This window comes from Myotis yumanensis, unplaced genomic scaffold, assembly GCF_028538775.1.
Source record: "Myotis yumanensis isolate MYYU_CA2020_CCGP unplaced genomic scaffold, mMyoYum1.0.hap1 SCAF_6, whole genome shotgun sequence".
NCBI lineage: Eukaryota > Metazoa > Chordata > Mammalia > Chiroptera > Vespertilionidae > Myotis > Myotis yumanensis.
The window spans coordinates 84,673,262-84,687,508 of NW_027223757.1; the positions used below are offsets into that span (position 1 = coordinate 84,673,262).

Genomic DNA, 14,247 nt, shown 5'->3' on the forward strand with positions numbered 1-14,247 from the left:
CTCCAGCTGTGGGGAGGCCCAGCACAGCCTTGTTCCAGGCACCCCCACCCCAGCGCCACCACCCCCACATTCTTTCTTTGTTGTGAAAGCAGCAAGGGGTGTAGGAGGCGGGTCAGGAGGAGTCAAGCTTTAGAAGATGGGCCCCAGCTGCTGTTCAGGCCTCCAGGATATGCTGAGGGGATGGAGAGCGAGTGCCTCCTTCCCCTCTGGCTCCGGAGGGCCCCCCAGGCCTGCTTAGACCTCCCTTCCCCCCAGCAGCTGGAGGAGGAGGGGCAGCCACAGAGGGCCTCACCGCCCGCCCGGGAGCAGTGGCGCCAGGACTCCAGGGTCCTGCCACATGGCCACCACATGTCCCTGACAACCCAGCCACAGCACCTTCTCCTTGGGGTGTGGGCCTCCTCCCCCACCCCCCAGATGCCTTCCTGCAGGCCCTGCTGGAGAGGATACAAACAGGGAAGGAAGAGGGGAGAGATCCAAGAATCAACACTCCTGTTGCCCCATCCATCACTGCCCCTCACCCTTCCCTTCCGTGAAGGGCTCCAACACAACCCTTGCTTCCTACCCTCAATCAGGACTCAAGTGGCAGAATGGTTACCTGATTCTTTTATTTAAGAAAAGTGAAATACATGGACCTGAAGTGAGGCAGCCGAGGGAACAAGAGAGGCCAGGGCCAGGTATCTTGCTTGGCCAGCCCAAAACCTCTGACAGATAAGCCAGCAGCAGGCTGCATCTCTGAGGTGCATACCTGCTCCTTACCCACCTGGGAGCCTCAGAGCCAGCTACTCGAGGACCACAGGGTGGGGAGAGGATGTCCTGAGGGTCCTTGAAAAGGATTCCTGAGGAGGGAGCTGAGACCCTAAGGGCAGCAGCAATCTTCTGGTTAACTGTTCCCCTTCACTGTCCCCCCAAGGGGCTGGAAGAGCCTGGAGCAAGAGGGAGTGCTGTGAGGGCTGTGGGGGAACCCAGGAGACCTGGGGGGTGGGTTGAATGTCAGCTTCTTGAAGAGAGGTCCATAGTGCTGGCACTGAGGCCTCGGGAGACCTGAAACAGACAACATAGGCCATTAGCCCAGGAACCTCAGCTTCCTGAAGACAGTCCCCTGGAGTCTGTCCATCTCGTGGCTGCAGTCTTATCTCTTGACCTACGATGGACCTGTAACCTCAACCCCAAGATCTGAGACTTTGCTAGGATTTTCCAGAAGGCCACAGTCTGGTGGAGAAAAGACCAGGAAGAGCCACATGAATATTGGCATATACTTTGAATGTGTTGATGCAAGTGGTCATTTCTGTTAGAATGTCATTACTGTTTTTTCAAAAGGAGATGATTGGATACTTTTTTCTTTTTCCCTTTTTCTTGACTACTGAGCCCCCAAGGTAAGGTGTCTGGTGGCTACAGGAGGAAGAGCAAATCTTTCTTGAATTATTACTAATTCTAAAGTACCAGTTTAGAGAACACTGATTCCTGTTACCCCCTCATGAATTTAATTGCTACTATCTCTGACCTGAAACTGTCCCTTTCTAGTCACCACCACCACCACCACCAAGCTGCCTGCCTGATTCCGGCTGCCAGGTCCAGTTCCCTAGCCAGAGTCTTCATCCCAGATGACTCTCTCTCTTCCCTAACTCCCCCTGGGCTTGCTCTAAGGCTGTCCTTTCTTCCCCACCCACCGATAAGCTCACCAGCACTGCTCTCACCTGCAGGGGTGCGGCACTGGGATGGTTCAGATAGTTTAAGGAGGCTGCCCGCTTCATGTTGCTGCTACAATGGAAAAGAAAGAATTGAGGCCTCTTCCTTCCTTTTTTTTTGTTTTTTTTTGTTAGCCCTCACCCAAGGATATTTTTTCCATTGGTTTTTTCCTTAGAGAGAGTAGAAGGGAGGGGAGGGGAGGGAGAAACATGGATGTGAGAGAGACACATCAATTCGTTTCCTCCTGCACATCCCTGACCCAACCCGGGGTCCAGAATGGAACCTGCAACCAGGGTATGTGCCCTTGACCAGGAATCCAGCCCTCTATCCTTCAGTGCTCGGGCTGACACTCTAACCACTGCTCAGTGGCCAGGGCACTTCCTCTTGAGTATTACTAAGGCTGTGGGCCTGCCACACAAAAGCAAGTCACTGCCTCCTCCACATCACCTCCCCCCCCACCCCCCGCCAACATACACATACTTTATTATCTTCATTGGTAAAGAGCATCTCTTCAGGTGTCTTTTCCCCCTACTGGGACACCATTTTTCCTGAACTCTCTCCATGGACATCCCATTGACCTGCTCTATGATTCTTCTCCAGAGGTGAGAGGCCCAGAGGCTTTGGAGGACAGGGCTCACCTGCCTGCTTTGCCATATCTCATTCTCACTGTGTACCTGGAGGACCGAGGTTCGGTTCCCTGGAGCTTCCTCACCAGGAGTTCACTGCTTCTACGAAACACATCCCGGATCCTGCCGAGAGAGCCACTCCTCTGCAGGGTCCCACTGCCATCCTGGTGGAGAGGGATGGGGAACAGAAGCTAAGGGGACCCCATGCAGACTGGCTTCTGAGTCTACTCCTGCCATTTATTCTGCACACACACCCCTCCCCCAAAGGCCCAGGGACTGAAAACCAGAGCCCAGATACTAGCTGGCTGGTAGATTCCTCTGAAAGGGAGGGTCTTGACTGAACTGGAGTGGGGACATGTTCTCATATCCTTCATGGACAGGCTCAGAGCCTCTCACTGACACCAGCAGGCAGGGGCAGGAGAGACCCAGGGGCAATTGCCAGACTTACCCCTGACCACTCCACAGCCACAGAGGCATCTTCACCTCCCTCATATCTCACGCTGCTCCCAGGACCCTCCTGGGAGGCCCTTCCACTGTCGCCCTCCCCAAGCAGCTCAGCCACCTTGGTCTGGCTGATAGGGTCAGTGCCCTGGAAGAAAAAGGAAGAAGCTGGGACTTCCCACTCCTTACTCCTCAGGATGGGTCTTTCAAACCCTCTTTCACCATCAGCCACAGGAAGGAAGACACTTTTCCTTGTGATGTCCCAGTACACAAACTGGAACGATACCCACCTTTTCTATGTGCAATGCATTCCTACGTATAGATGCATATATATGTTTAGCCATGGCACACACTGAATTGCTTTCTTGACCCACTAATGAGCTAACACCCACAATTTGAGACACTCTTGATATTGGGCTCCCCTCACCCACACCAGCCACGCATGCCTCTCTTTAACAGAGTCTTCAAATTGTGGAAGGGCAGGGCTTCCCTTTTAATAATCCCTTTCAGTGAAGTGAACCTTGAACTTGGAGTTCTGACTGCTAAGAGCAAGTAGGGGTAAGAACACACTTAAAACCACCACAACCACGAGGGTTATCACCTTCCTCTCCAGGTCTCCCTCCTCAGTCCCTCCACTTGTTCTTCCGAGACTCAGAAGAAGCCTCAGTGGTCTTGCCCCTAGGGCACTACCTCAGGACACCCTTCCCCTCCCAGTCTCTGACCTGTTTCCGGGAACGCAGGGCACACTCCTCCAGGGTCTCAGCTGCCTCCAGCTTTCCCTGGCGCCTGTACAGAGCTCCTAGGTTTCTCAGAGTGGTGTTCACTGTGGGGCTGTGGGGGGTGAGACCAGGGAAGGAGGTGAGGATGGGCTCTAAAAAGAAACAGGAGCCCTAGGCGGTTTGGCTCAATGGATAGAACATCGGCCTAAAGACCAAAGGGTCACGGGTTCGAGGGAAGCCTTGCAATTCCACAATCTGCAGGCTGCTTTGAGGCCCGGGCCCTGGTCAGGGCTCGTGCAGGAGGCAACCAATTGATGTATTTCTCTCATCAATATTTCTCTCTGTCTTTCCCTCTCTCTTCCACTCTCTCTAATAAATCAATTGAAAAATATCCTCAGGTGAGGATTAAAAAAGAAAAAAGAAACAGGAGAGGGAGAGAGCAGAGCTAAGGCCAAGGCAAGTCAAAGGGAGGAAAGGGAAAGATCCAGGAGGCCAGGATCAGGGCTGAATGGAGGGCCTCAGAGGCCAAGCCACCTTCTCACTGCCGCTTACCTGCTCACTTTGCAGGCCTTGTACCAGCCTCCGTACTCTGCGTAGGGTGTGCCACCTTCCCGGTGCCGGGTCTGCAGGAGGACAGAAGGGGAGAGGAAGCCAGAGATGTGACTACAGAGATTTGGGGTGCAAGCTGGAGCTGGGCTAGGGTGCAGGCTGGGTTGGGGAAGGCACCATGCACCTGGGGCTGGTGCTTGGTTGGGAAGTGAAGAACTGGGCTAGTGCCAGGAGTAAGACAGAGGCCCTGGGGGCCTCAGGCTCCCCAGGCTGGCTCCCCCCACTCACTTTGCTCATTTCCTCCCGCTCCTCTGCATGCATCCAGATGGGCTTGTGGTTATCTGGGGGTGATACATGGGATGGCATGGCAAGGTTAGAAAACTGAGCTTTACAGTATGGGGGGAGCCAGGACCCAGAGGCCCACAGGGCTGGACTAAAGGGGTCTGGCTCCCCCTGGGAACCACTGTGGCCTAACCCCCAACCTTTGGTCTGCATTTCTTTCCCTCCCAGCAGCTCCCTCTCCAGGCCATCACCACTCACCATCCACAGACCCAAACTCCTGCACATGGGCCCGGGTCAGGATCTCTTTGTAGAGCGTCTCGGCCTCAGCATATTTACCCTGTTTCAGGTAACAGGAAGCCTGGGGGCAGGAAGGCAAAAACACAGGAGCAAGAGATGGAGCAAGCTCTCAGCCAGGCTCAGGGACTTCTACTTCGTGTTCTCACTTTCCCCAGAGATCCTCCTCACACCTCCTTTCCTAGCTATGGTCAAGAGTGTTCCCACTCCATCCTAAGAGGCTGTAGGACTTCTGCTTCCCACTGGAATGAAGCAGATCCCTCAGCCCCAAAGACAGCCCCAGAGATGGCACAAAGGTGATGGTGTTAATGTACCAGACTATGATGCTGTCCCCTCCCCTCCTTCCACCCACTGTGCCCCCTCTTCCCTTACCAGGTTGTTCTTGGTCCGGGCTACATTAGGGTTGTCTGGTCCCAGCTGCCCTTCATAGATGGCCAGTGCCCGCCGGTAATAGCGTTCCACAGCCTCATACTTGCCCTGGTTTTGGCACAACAGGGCCAGGTTGTTCAGCTGCTTTGCCACATCTGGGTGGTCAGTGCCCAGGACCTGAAGGGAAGCAAAGGAGGGATAGGTGGCTGTAAGTATGTGTGTCCGTGTGTGCACACACATGCACATGCACCTACAGGGAATGGGGAAAGGGAATGACAGAAGAGAAGACAACCAAGAAACCAGAAACACCAATTAGAAAGGATATATGCACCCCTATGTTCATAGCAGCACAGTTTACCATAGCTAAGATTTGGAAACAGCCTAAGTGCCATCAGCAGATGAGTGGATTAGAAAACTGTGGTACATCTACACAATGGAATACTACGCCGCTATAAAAAAGAAGGAACTTTTACCATTTGCAACAGCATGGATGGAAGTGGAGAGCATTGTGCTAAGCAAAATAAGCCAGTCAGAGAAAGATAAATATCACATGATCTCACTCATATGTGGGATATAATGATCAACATAAACTGATGAACAAAAATAGATCCAGAGATAAATGGCAGGGGAGGTGGGGGGGTTAGAGATCAACCAAAGGACTTGTATGCATGCATATTAGCATAACCAATGGACACAGACACTGGGGCGGTGGGGGCTTGCCCAGGGTGGGAATGGCTGCGGGGGGGAAAAAGGAGGCGTACGTAAAACTTTAAACAATAAAAAAAATAATTTAAAAGAAAAGAAAAGAGAAGACAAGGCAGAGATAGGGAGGTAAGAAACAAAGAAGTGAGGCAAGAGGGTAAACCAGAAGACAGATGCTGGCGAAGGGGTCACAGCAGCAGGGAAGAATGGGGAGAGGATGTGGGCACCTTTTCTCGGATCTCCAGTGCCCGCTGGCACAGCGGCTCCGCCTCCTTGTATTTGCCCCTTTTGCCATAGAGCACAGCCAGATTGTTGAGTGTGGCAGCCACCTAGGAAGACAGGCCTGTCCCCTCAGACACTGATGCTTTCAAGGACGTTGAGAGTTGGAGGTCCTCCCCACGCTGCACACCCCCAAGAGAAACGGACTCTGCCACCCTAGCCAGAGTCAGGGGAGGGGGAATTGCTCAACTGGATGGCTCTGGGGCTCTCTATGGGGGGCATTGCCCCCTAGGGGCACTTTTTTATATTTCTGAAGGGGGGTTTTATTTGTGTGGTGTTTTTGTTTGTTTGTTTTTGGTTGCCATGAATATTGGGGGCCTTATTACCTTTGGGGAGGCAAGGAAGCTAGAGATGTTCTGCATGTGTGGCATAGCTCGGCCAAATTTTGAAAGTCCTGCCTGACATTCTCTGACAAACGTAAGCTTTGACACTTGGTGGGACATCAAGACACAAGTGATGTTTTCTGAGATACAGCATCTCTGCCTATCACATGTCATAACATAGGGAATCATTTTCACAGCTCACTTTCAGAAATATTTTATTTCTCATTTTCTCCATTTTGACAACCCATTGTTTACCTTAGCATGCTACCCCTGCTTATTTCTCTCTGTTTTATGATATACAAATAAATCTGGTCTGTTGTTATTCTAACACTATATTTTAATCTCATATCCACCAATCCTTCTGCTGTCATTTTTAATACTTATTTTTTTAAATATGTTTTTATTAATTTCAGAGAGGAAGGGAGAGGGAGAGAGACGTAGAAGCATCAATAATGAGAGAGAATCGTGATTGGCTGCCTCCTGCATGCCCCCTAGTGGGGATCAAGCCCACAACCCAGGCATGTGCCCTGACCTGGAATCGATCTGTGATCTCCTGGTTCAGAGGTCAATGCTCAACCCCTGGGCCACACCTGCAGGGTTAATACTTATATAGAATGGTTTCCTGGTCTTACCCCTTCTAAATATAAAGTTATTCATTATATATCAGACTACTATATCATATCTTCTAGCATAGTTATATTCAGTACAACTGTTATATTGTATTTTTATTTCATTTTAATGTATTGTATATATTATTTTACTATAAATTACTTTCCCTGTTTCACTTTCATATTAATAAGTTATCATTCAATGTTTTGGAAATTATATGTGTAGGTAGACTACATAATCTATGAATTTTGTTTCTGGAAAATATTTATTATAAGAAGGAGGAGTCATTTGGCCCTGGCTGATGTGGCACAGTTGGTTGAGCATCATCCCATGCACCAAAAGGTTACTGGTTTGATTCTCAGTCAGGGCACATGCCCAGGTTTTGGGCTTGATCCCCAGTGAGGGGCATGTAGAAGGCAGCTGATGGATCTCTCTCTCTCTCTCTTTCCATCTCCCTTCCTCTTTCTCTCTAAAATAAAAACTTTTTTTTAAGGAGCCATTTGGGTCTCAGAGTTGGGATCAGTGGACAGTGCCTGGAAGAAAGGAGTCCTCACATCTCCTTCTTGAGCATCCCCAGTGACTAAGCTGCGGGCGGAGGATGGACAGCTAAGAGACCAAAAGAGCATGGGAGAAGGAGGGCAAGGAATACTGACCGCAGGGTGGTCCCGGCCCAGGGTGCTCTCCCGGATGCTGAGGGCATCATTCAGCAGGTGGGCAGCTTCCTTATACTTATTCTGGTCCCTGGAAGAGGACAAAAGTATCAAGGGGTTACCGTGAACTCTGCCCCCAAGCCCTCTCCTTCCCTCCTATCCTTTGGGATCTGAGACACATTTAGGGATTGGACCCACCATGAGGAGACACGAAGCCCCATGTGAGCAGTGACGGGTTCACCAACACACCCATACTGTATGCAAAACTCGCCATGTCAAGAGGAGCCACCGGTTATTGGACACAAGAAGCAAAGAAAGAGACCCTCCCCAGGAGACAGACTGAACAAGCAAAGAGCCTGAGAAAGAAGTATTCTCTAAGGTCAAGGGCTCAGGTATGGATAGAATGAGAGTTCTGGTACAGAAGAAAGCCTCCAAGTGGCATACACCTGGAAGGCCCAGCAGGGAGAAGAGATACCCAGTGGAGAGGAAGAGCGGGAGCCAAAGATGGATCAAGGTGGAACCTGGAAGCAGATTTGTGGCCAGAGGGAGGGCAGTGCTCACCGATACACCAGAGCAAGGATGTTGAGCATGGTTGCAACATCTGGGTGGCCCCGGCCAGATGTGCGCTCCAGGTCCTCCAGTGCCTGCTTACAGAGCGGCACGGCCACCTCGTAGCGACCCTGAGCTGCATACTGGATCACCAAGTTGTGCAGAGTCCGTAATCTCGCTGGGATCTCATATCCGCTATGCTGGGCGCCCTGGCCACGTGACACTAAACCATCCCAGAAAACGAACAGGAGACTTCCTCAGGGACTCTCCCTCTCTCCTTTGCTGCCTGCCCTCCCCACCCTTACTCCCTGTCTTACTCCACGCCTGCACCTGCCCCCATCCCCCACCAGGCTCTCTCTCTGGAGGTCTGCCTCAACTCTTATTCTTTTGCCCACCCCTTGAACCTGTCCCATTTGTTCACCCAGGAATTCATTCACTCAACAAACATTTCCTTCATAAGTATGAGCCAGGGGCTGTGCCAGAGATACGAAGATAAGAGAGACCTGGTTCTCTCCCTGGAGGAGCTCATGTTCCTCCACTCCAGGGCCACTCTCCCACTCAACTGTGAACTCCTTACTGCCAGCCCCGTCCTCATCTCGGTATGCCCAGCGCCTAGCACAGTATCTGGCAATGTTGATGCGTAAGAAATGATAGGGAGGCTGAGGAAATCAGAGTACCAGCCAAGTCTCTGCCCCATCTCCAGAGGAAGATAGAGAACTATTTCTGGATGGTGAGCATCCTTTGTACGGGGGCTGGGGGAGGGGGCACAGCTGGGCCAGGCTCCTGCTGCCCCTCTTCACCCTCCCACTCCAGAGACAGACTCACAGCCATTGCTTGGGTCTTCTTCTTCCTCATTGGGGAAAAGGTCATCCAGGGAATCCTTGGTGGCATCACCCTCCTTCTCCTCCTAGAAAGAAAGCAGCAGCAAAGATATCCCCCCAGTAACCTCTTCAGGGCCCCTCTGAACCATGAAATCCCTGACAGGTGAGGTCCAGGAAACGAACCCTGTTCATGTCCCTGGCCCCGGGAAGGCCAGCATTCCTCTCACCAAGCTAAGGCCTCTCATTTGCAAATCTCAACTTTCCCTTTCTTCACATTCAGAGAGCTTCCTTCCTAAGTACCCTCATTCTCCCGCCTCCACCTCTCGCCCCCTCAACTCCTGTAATTATAGTCCTGTGTGTTTACATTGATTATATGTCTGTCCTGTCTGTCCTGAGGGCAGGGAGTGTGTGATCTTACTGACACGTACCCATCATCTGCCACTGCTCATGCTGGACTTAGTGCCCAACCCTCACTGTCTAACCTACTTTCACACGGGCAACTCTGCTGTGCCCACAAGGCATTGCAGCCTTGGACAAACACCTCCAACCCTGCTGCCCAGCTTCCCCATTGTGTCCCATGCAACCAGCACACTTTCCCTGGAAAAGACCAGCTTCGCAGCCCTGGAGCCTTATCTACGACACCCCTACCCCCCAGTTTAGAAAGCTCCTCCCTCTCCCTCATCATCCATCAAAATCTATCCGAACTCCTAACCATTTAAATGTAAAAATCTAACTTACATCTCACCATCCCTGTACCCTGCCTCCTCTGTGACTCTTTCTCAGACCATTCCAGTCCCCAGGAACCTGTCTCCTTGCAATTCTTCCCACACTGACTGGACCCCTCACCCAGCACCAAGCACTTGCTGCTTTGTATTGTCCCACATGAGTTCTCATACGTAAGTCTTGTTCCTACAGCTACATTATAAGGTAAAAAAAAACACCAGAAACTCTCTTTTCTAGTTCTTTACATGTCTCCTATATGCATCTTCTTGAGCTGCTTAAGGCATAAAGATATATAAATGCCTGTTGAGTAAGAGTTAAATTTCATACATCTTGAGAGCAAATTTTAGGAGGTTCTTGTTCAACTGGGCTATGCTTTCCCTAACTGCAGCACTTAGGATTCTGGATTGGAACTGTCCAGGTGTTTATCTGTCCCCCGCACAAATCTGTAACTGTGAGAGCAGGGCTCTGCCTTGTCCACTGTTGCATGCCCAGGGGAGTGCACAGTGCCTGGCATATGTGATAGTCACTTAGTGAAATGTTGATTGAATGAGTGAATATTCTTTCACCTTGCTGTCAGCTGGAGCTGGGGTCAGGACCTGAATTCTGCCGGGTGGGGCAGGCTGAGCAGCAGTGTAGCCCCTGCAGATGATGGGGCCATTGCCCCATGACTGTGGTGACTCCCCGCTATCCGAACCCCCCACCCTGGCAGCCTCGCCCGCACACGCTTACCGTGGTGTGCCCATCGTCGTCATACTGCCGTAGCTGCCCCAGGAACTCCAGGTGCTTCTTTTCCTCCTCCAGCTGAGCCACAGCCTGCTCGCTGCGCTGCAACCGCTGCTGGGTACCTGCCAGCTCATCCCGGAGCCACTGGTTCTCCTGGCACAGCCGCCGCACCTGAGCCCGCAGCTTCTGTTTCTCCGACTCCACTGTGCTCAGGTGGCTGGCCAAAGCCAGCATCACCTAGGTGGGCACATCCTGTGAGCACCAGATGCTGGCTAGGAGTGTTCAGAGATAGGCAGGAGTGGTGGCAGGACTAGCAGGAGCCAGGAAGTGGGGTTGGGGAGCAATGGCTCTACCTTCAAAATATACCCCGAATCCAATTTCTCACCAACTCCATAGTCACCATCCTAGGCCAAGCCACCGTCAGTTCCTACCCAACAGCCAGATGATCTTTTAAAAATGTTATCTCTCCTCTCCTCATCCTTATGTTGACTTACAAGTTCGCCACGATCTCCCCCCTCTCCCCAACCGCATTACCTCTGGAACTTCATTTTCTATTTTGGTCCCCCTCATTCACTCTACTGTAACCACACTGGCCCTCACTGAGCTCATTGAAAAGGCCCTGGTTCGCCCTGGCTGGTTTGGCTCAGTGGATAGAGTGTTGGCCTGTGGACTTAAGAGTCCTAGGTTCAATTCCGGTCAAGGGCACATGCCCAGGTTGAGAGCTCAATCCCCAGTAGGGGGCGTGCAGAAGGCAGCCAATCCATGATTCTCTCTCATCATTGATGTTTCTATCTCTATCCCTATCCCTTCCTCTCTGAAATCAATAATAAAAAAATTTTTTTTAAAAAAAAGGCCCTGGTTCAGGGTCTTTGCACTTGCTGTCCACGCTGCTTAGGGTGCCTTTCCCCCATTTATTGCATGACTCATTCCCTCATCTTCAAACCTTTGCTCTAATGTCACCATTTCAGTGAAGCCTTTAAAAAAATGTTTTTATTAATTTTAGAGAGATGGGAAGGGAGAGGATAAAGAGATGGAAAAAATCAATGATGAGAGAGAATCATTGGTTGGCTGCCTCCTGCTGGGGATCAAGCCCATAACCCAGGCATGTGCCCTAACAGGGAATCGAACTGGTGACCTCTTGGTTCATGGGTCTACACTCAACCACTGAGCCACCCTGGCCAGGCCAGTAAAGCCTTTTTTTGACCACTCTATCTAAACTCATATGCCCTCTCCATACTTTCTAATCCCCTTCCCTGCTTTAATTTTAGTCTTTTATCCTTAGCAATTATCACTGTGGCATACTGAATCATTTACTAATTTATGTATGTATTGTCTGCCTCCCCCAGCTAGAAAGCAAGCTCTAAGGATTTTTGAGTGTTGTGTTCATGATGTGTCTCTAGTGCACAGAAGAGTGGTGCCTGGCACATAATAGGAGCTTAATACATATTTACTGAATGAATGAATGAATGAATGAATGCAAGAATCTAGGACAAGGGGATCCAAGTCATCCCAAACCTCCAATCAGACGACTGCTCCTCCATGGGCTACTTGGCACCCTGTCTTCCCTCTCACCTGGGCCTCACTCAGCCCCAGCTCGATGTTTTCCATGGAACGGCGCAGCTGCCGGGCCTTCTCATGCATCACCAGTCCTTCTTCATGGCCTCCCTGCTGCAGACACTCAATGGTATGGGACAGGCTTTGCAGTACAGCCTGGTGTTCACTGTGCAGGGCCTCCAGCCCTTGGCTCACCAGCCGAGTGCTGCCCAGGATCTCCTCCTGGCTGAGCCGGTGCCCTGCAGGTTCATCTCGCTGCCCCAACACCAGGCCCGACATCCTGGCCTGGAGGACCCTGCCTGGGCTGGGAAAACAACAGAGCCACAGTGAGGTGAAAATAAGGAAAATAAGCTGAGCACCTTGGTTCGAGGGTGGTGAGGATCCAAGTTAAGAGAGGAGAGAGGGTACGGGCAACCGTGGGTTTTAATTGGAGAGAGACCGTGACCAGTGGGGAGGGAACCTACGGCACTAAAAACACAACGCTTAAGGTTGTGAGAAAGAAAGAGGGAGAGGAAATGACTTAAACCGAGAGAGAGAGAGAGAGAGAAAGAGAGAGAGAGAGAGAGAGAGAGAGAGAGAGAGAGAGAACACAGGTCCTAATAACTAGCAGAGGGATTTAGAACTTAGGACCAAAACAGAAAAGGAACTGGAGAGAGAGCTTGAGTTAGGAAAAGGCAGCAGGAGACGAAAGACAGCACTAAAGGAGCACAGGGCGTTTGGGGAGAGTTGCAAAGGGAACAGGGTTAAAGCAGACAGGAGACTTTGCAGGAAATAGTGCCGAGGTTTTGGGGAAAGGGAAGGGTACGTTTCAAAGTTAAATCAGGGAAAGGAAGAAAACAGGAGCCTTCATCGCAGGACCCAGATGCGAGGGCCCCAGCAGGCTCCAGGGCTTCAGGCTGCGGCATCTGCAGACCTGGTCAGTTCTAACTCTTTCCCCACGAGTTTCCAACCCATATTCCCCACCCTCCAGGCCTCAGGCTATCTTCTTCTGCCCTCCAAAGGGCCTGTCTCTCATCTTTGCAGTCTCTTACCTGTTTCCCGAGCACAACCCGTGGCTGGGGCGCTCAGGCCGGAGCCCGGAAGACACTCGGATCGGCAGCCAGGGACTTGGAAGGACCTGCCCTGCCCAAAGTCCAGGAGTCCAGCGTTTCACCCCTTCTCTCGCCACTTCACAGACACCCAGAGGACCTGGCACGGAGCCCCACCCAGGACAAACACCCTCCCTCCTGCTGCAAGGCGACCGGTGTCCCTCCTCCCTCCCCAGCCCGGGGAGCTGTTCTTCCCAAGGAGGGAGCGAGCCCTGACCCGGGACCTGGCCCGCGAGAAGAGGCGCGTCTGGTTAAGACAGTGGTTCTCAACCTTGGCTGCACGTTAGAATCACCTCGGAATCTTTTTAAAATCCTGATTCCTGGGCCTCATCCTCCGGAAATTCTGTTTCTTTGTTATGGGGTGGGGCCACAACATTAGTAACAAAGAAACAGAATTTCCGGAGGATGAGGCCCAGAAATCAGGATTTTAAAAAGATTCCCAGGTGATTCTAACGTGCAGCCCAGGTTGAGAAACACCGGGTTAAGAGGAAGGAGGAAGACGTGCTCACTCCCGGCGCAGCCACTGCCATGGCTGTCTGTTAGGATCACCTGCTAACCGGCTCGGAGAGTCGCCTAAGGGGCCTCCCAGCGCCCGACGGTGCGGGGAACGGTGCCGGGGCTGCAGGGCCACAGGGAACGTGGCGCTGGGAGGGGGACTCCCGGCGTTGGCAGGCGGTGGCGGGCCCCGGGCCGCCCACCTGCCCTGGGCCCAGGATGGGGAGAGTGAGATGGGCGGGGGTGGCGGGGGAGGTGCAGGTGGACGATCGAGGTCTGCGTCGCGGGAGAGGACTCAGCGGCCCAACAATCCCGAGGTCAATGAGTCAGTTGGTAGCGCAGGGGGCGGGGCGGGACAACTGACTGCCTGTCTGTCTGTCTGGACACTGAGGGGCGGGAAGAAGTGCAGGGGGCGGAGTTTTTTAGTCTGTCTGGAGTTGAGCGAGGTCAGTCGGCGGGGTGTGTTATCTGTCCGAGAGTGCGGGAATAAGAGGTAGCGGGACCTCAACCCTCCGCCCCAGAGTTACTCTCAAAGACTCACCCGCGCGGTGTCGATCTGGCTGCCTCCCTGGCCGGTACTGCCCCTTTAAATCCATCATGGCTGCCGCTCGAGGCAATTGTTTTGACGGCTCAGAGGGGCGGGGCCTGCTCCCCAGTCACGCGACCTAAGAGCCGCCCGAGGATTGGCTCTGACCACGCGCACGCAAGAACGGAGGTGTGTACACGGCGTGCTCGCCGGTTCCCCTTCCGCCCCTTTTACGTCAT

General features: G+C 52.3%; 1 protein-coding gene across 2 annotated transcripts; it reads right to left on the minus strand.

Moving 5' to 3' along the window:
• Positions 1–585: 585 nt before the first annotated feature.
• KLC4 (kinesin light chain 4) lies at positions 586–14,101 on the minus strand. 2 transcript variants are annotated; one of them, XM_070418555.1, is made up of 16 exons: positions 14,024–14,101; positions 11,918–12,203; positions 10,352–10,582; positions 8,904–8,985; positions 8,091–8,301; positions 7,533–7,620; positions 5,896–5,997; positions 4,970–5,143; positions 4,562–4,661; positions 4,310–4,362; positions 4,025–4,095; positions 3,476–3,584; positions 2,761–2,901; positions 2,361–2,476; positions 1,695–1,758; positions 586–1,041 (listed from the first exon to the last, which is right to left on the minus strand). In XM_070418555.1, exons 2-16 carry the CDS (start codon positions 12,176–12,178, stop codon positions 991–993), a joined length of 1,854 nt encoding a protein of 617 aa, XP_070274656.1. In that variant the 5' UTR covers positions 12,179–12,203; positions 14,024–14,101; the 3' UTR covers positions 586–990. The 2 variants fall into 2 exon arrangements, with proteins under 2 accessions (XP_070274656.1, XP_070274658.1); XM_070418557.1 differs by lacking the exon at positions 14,024–14,101 and adding an exon at positions 12,931–13,013.
• Between the last annotated feature and the right edge of the window lie 146 nt (positions 14,102–14,247).

Bases quoted from the DNA above. Each gene is read 5' to 3' on its own strand.
- KLC4 (XM_070418555.1), bottom strand. From the start codon at position 12,178: ATGTCGGGCCTGGTGTTGGGGCAGCGAGATGAACCTGCAGGGCACCGG. The intron at 3,585-4,024 runs GTAAGCGGCAGT...CACCCCCCACAG, and splicing joins AAGGCCTGCAAAGTGAGCAG to CCCCACAGTGAACACCACTC. The intron at 1,042-1,694 runs GTGAGAGCAGTG...TGTCTGTTTCAG, and splicing joins CCAGTGCCGCACCCCTGCAG to GTCTCCCGAGGCCTCAGTGC.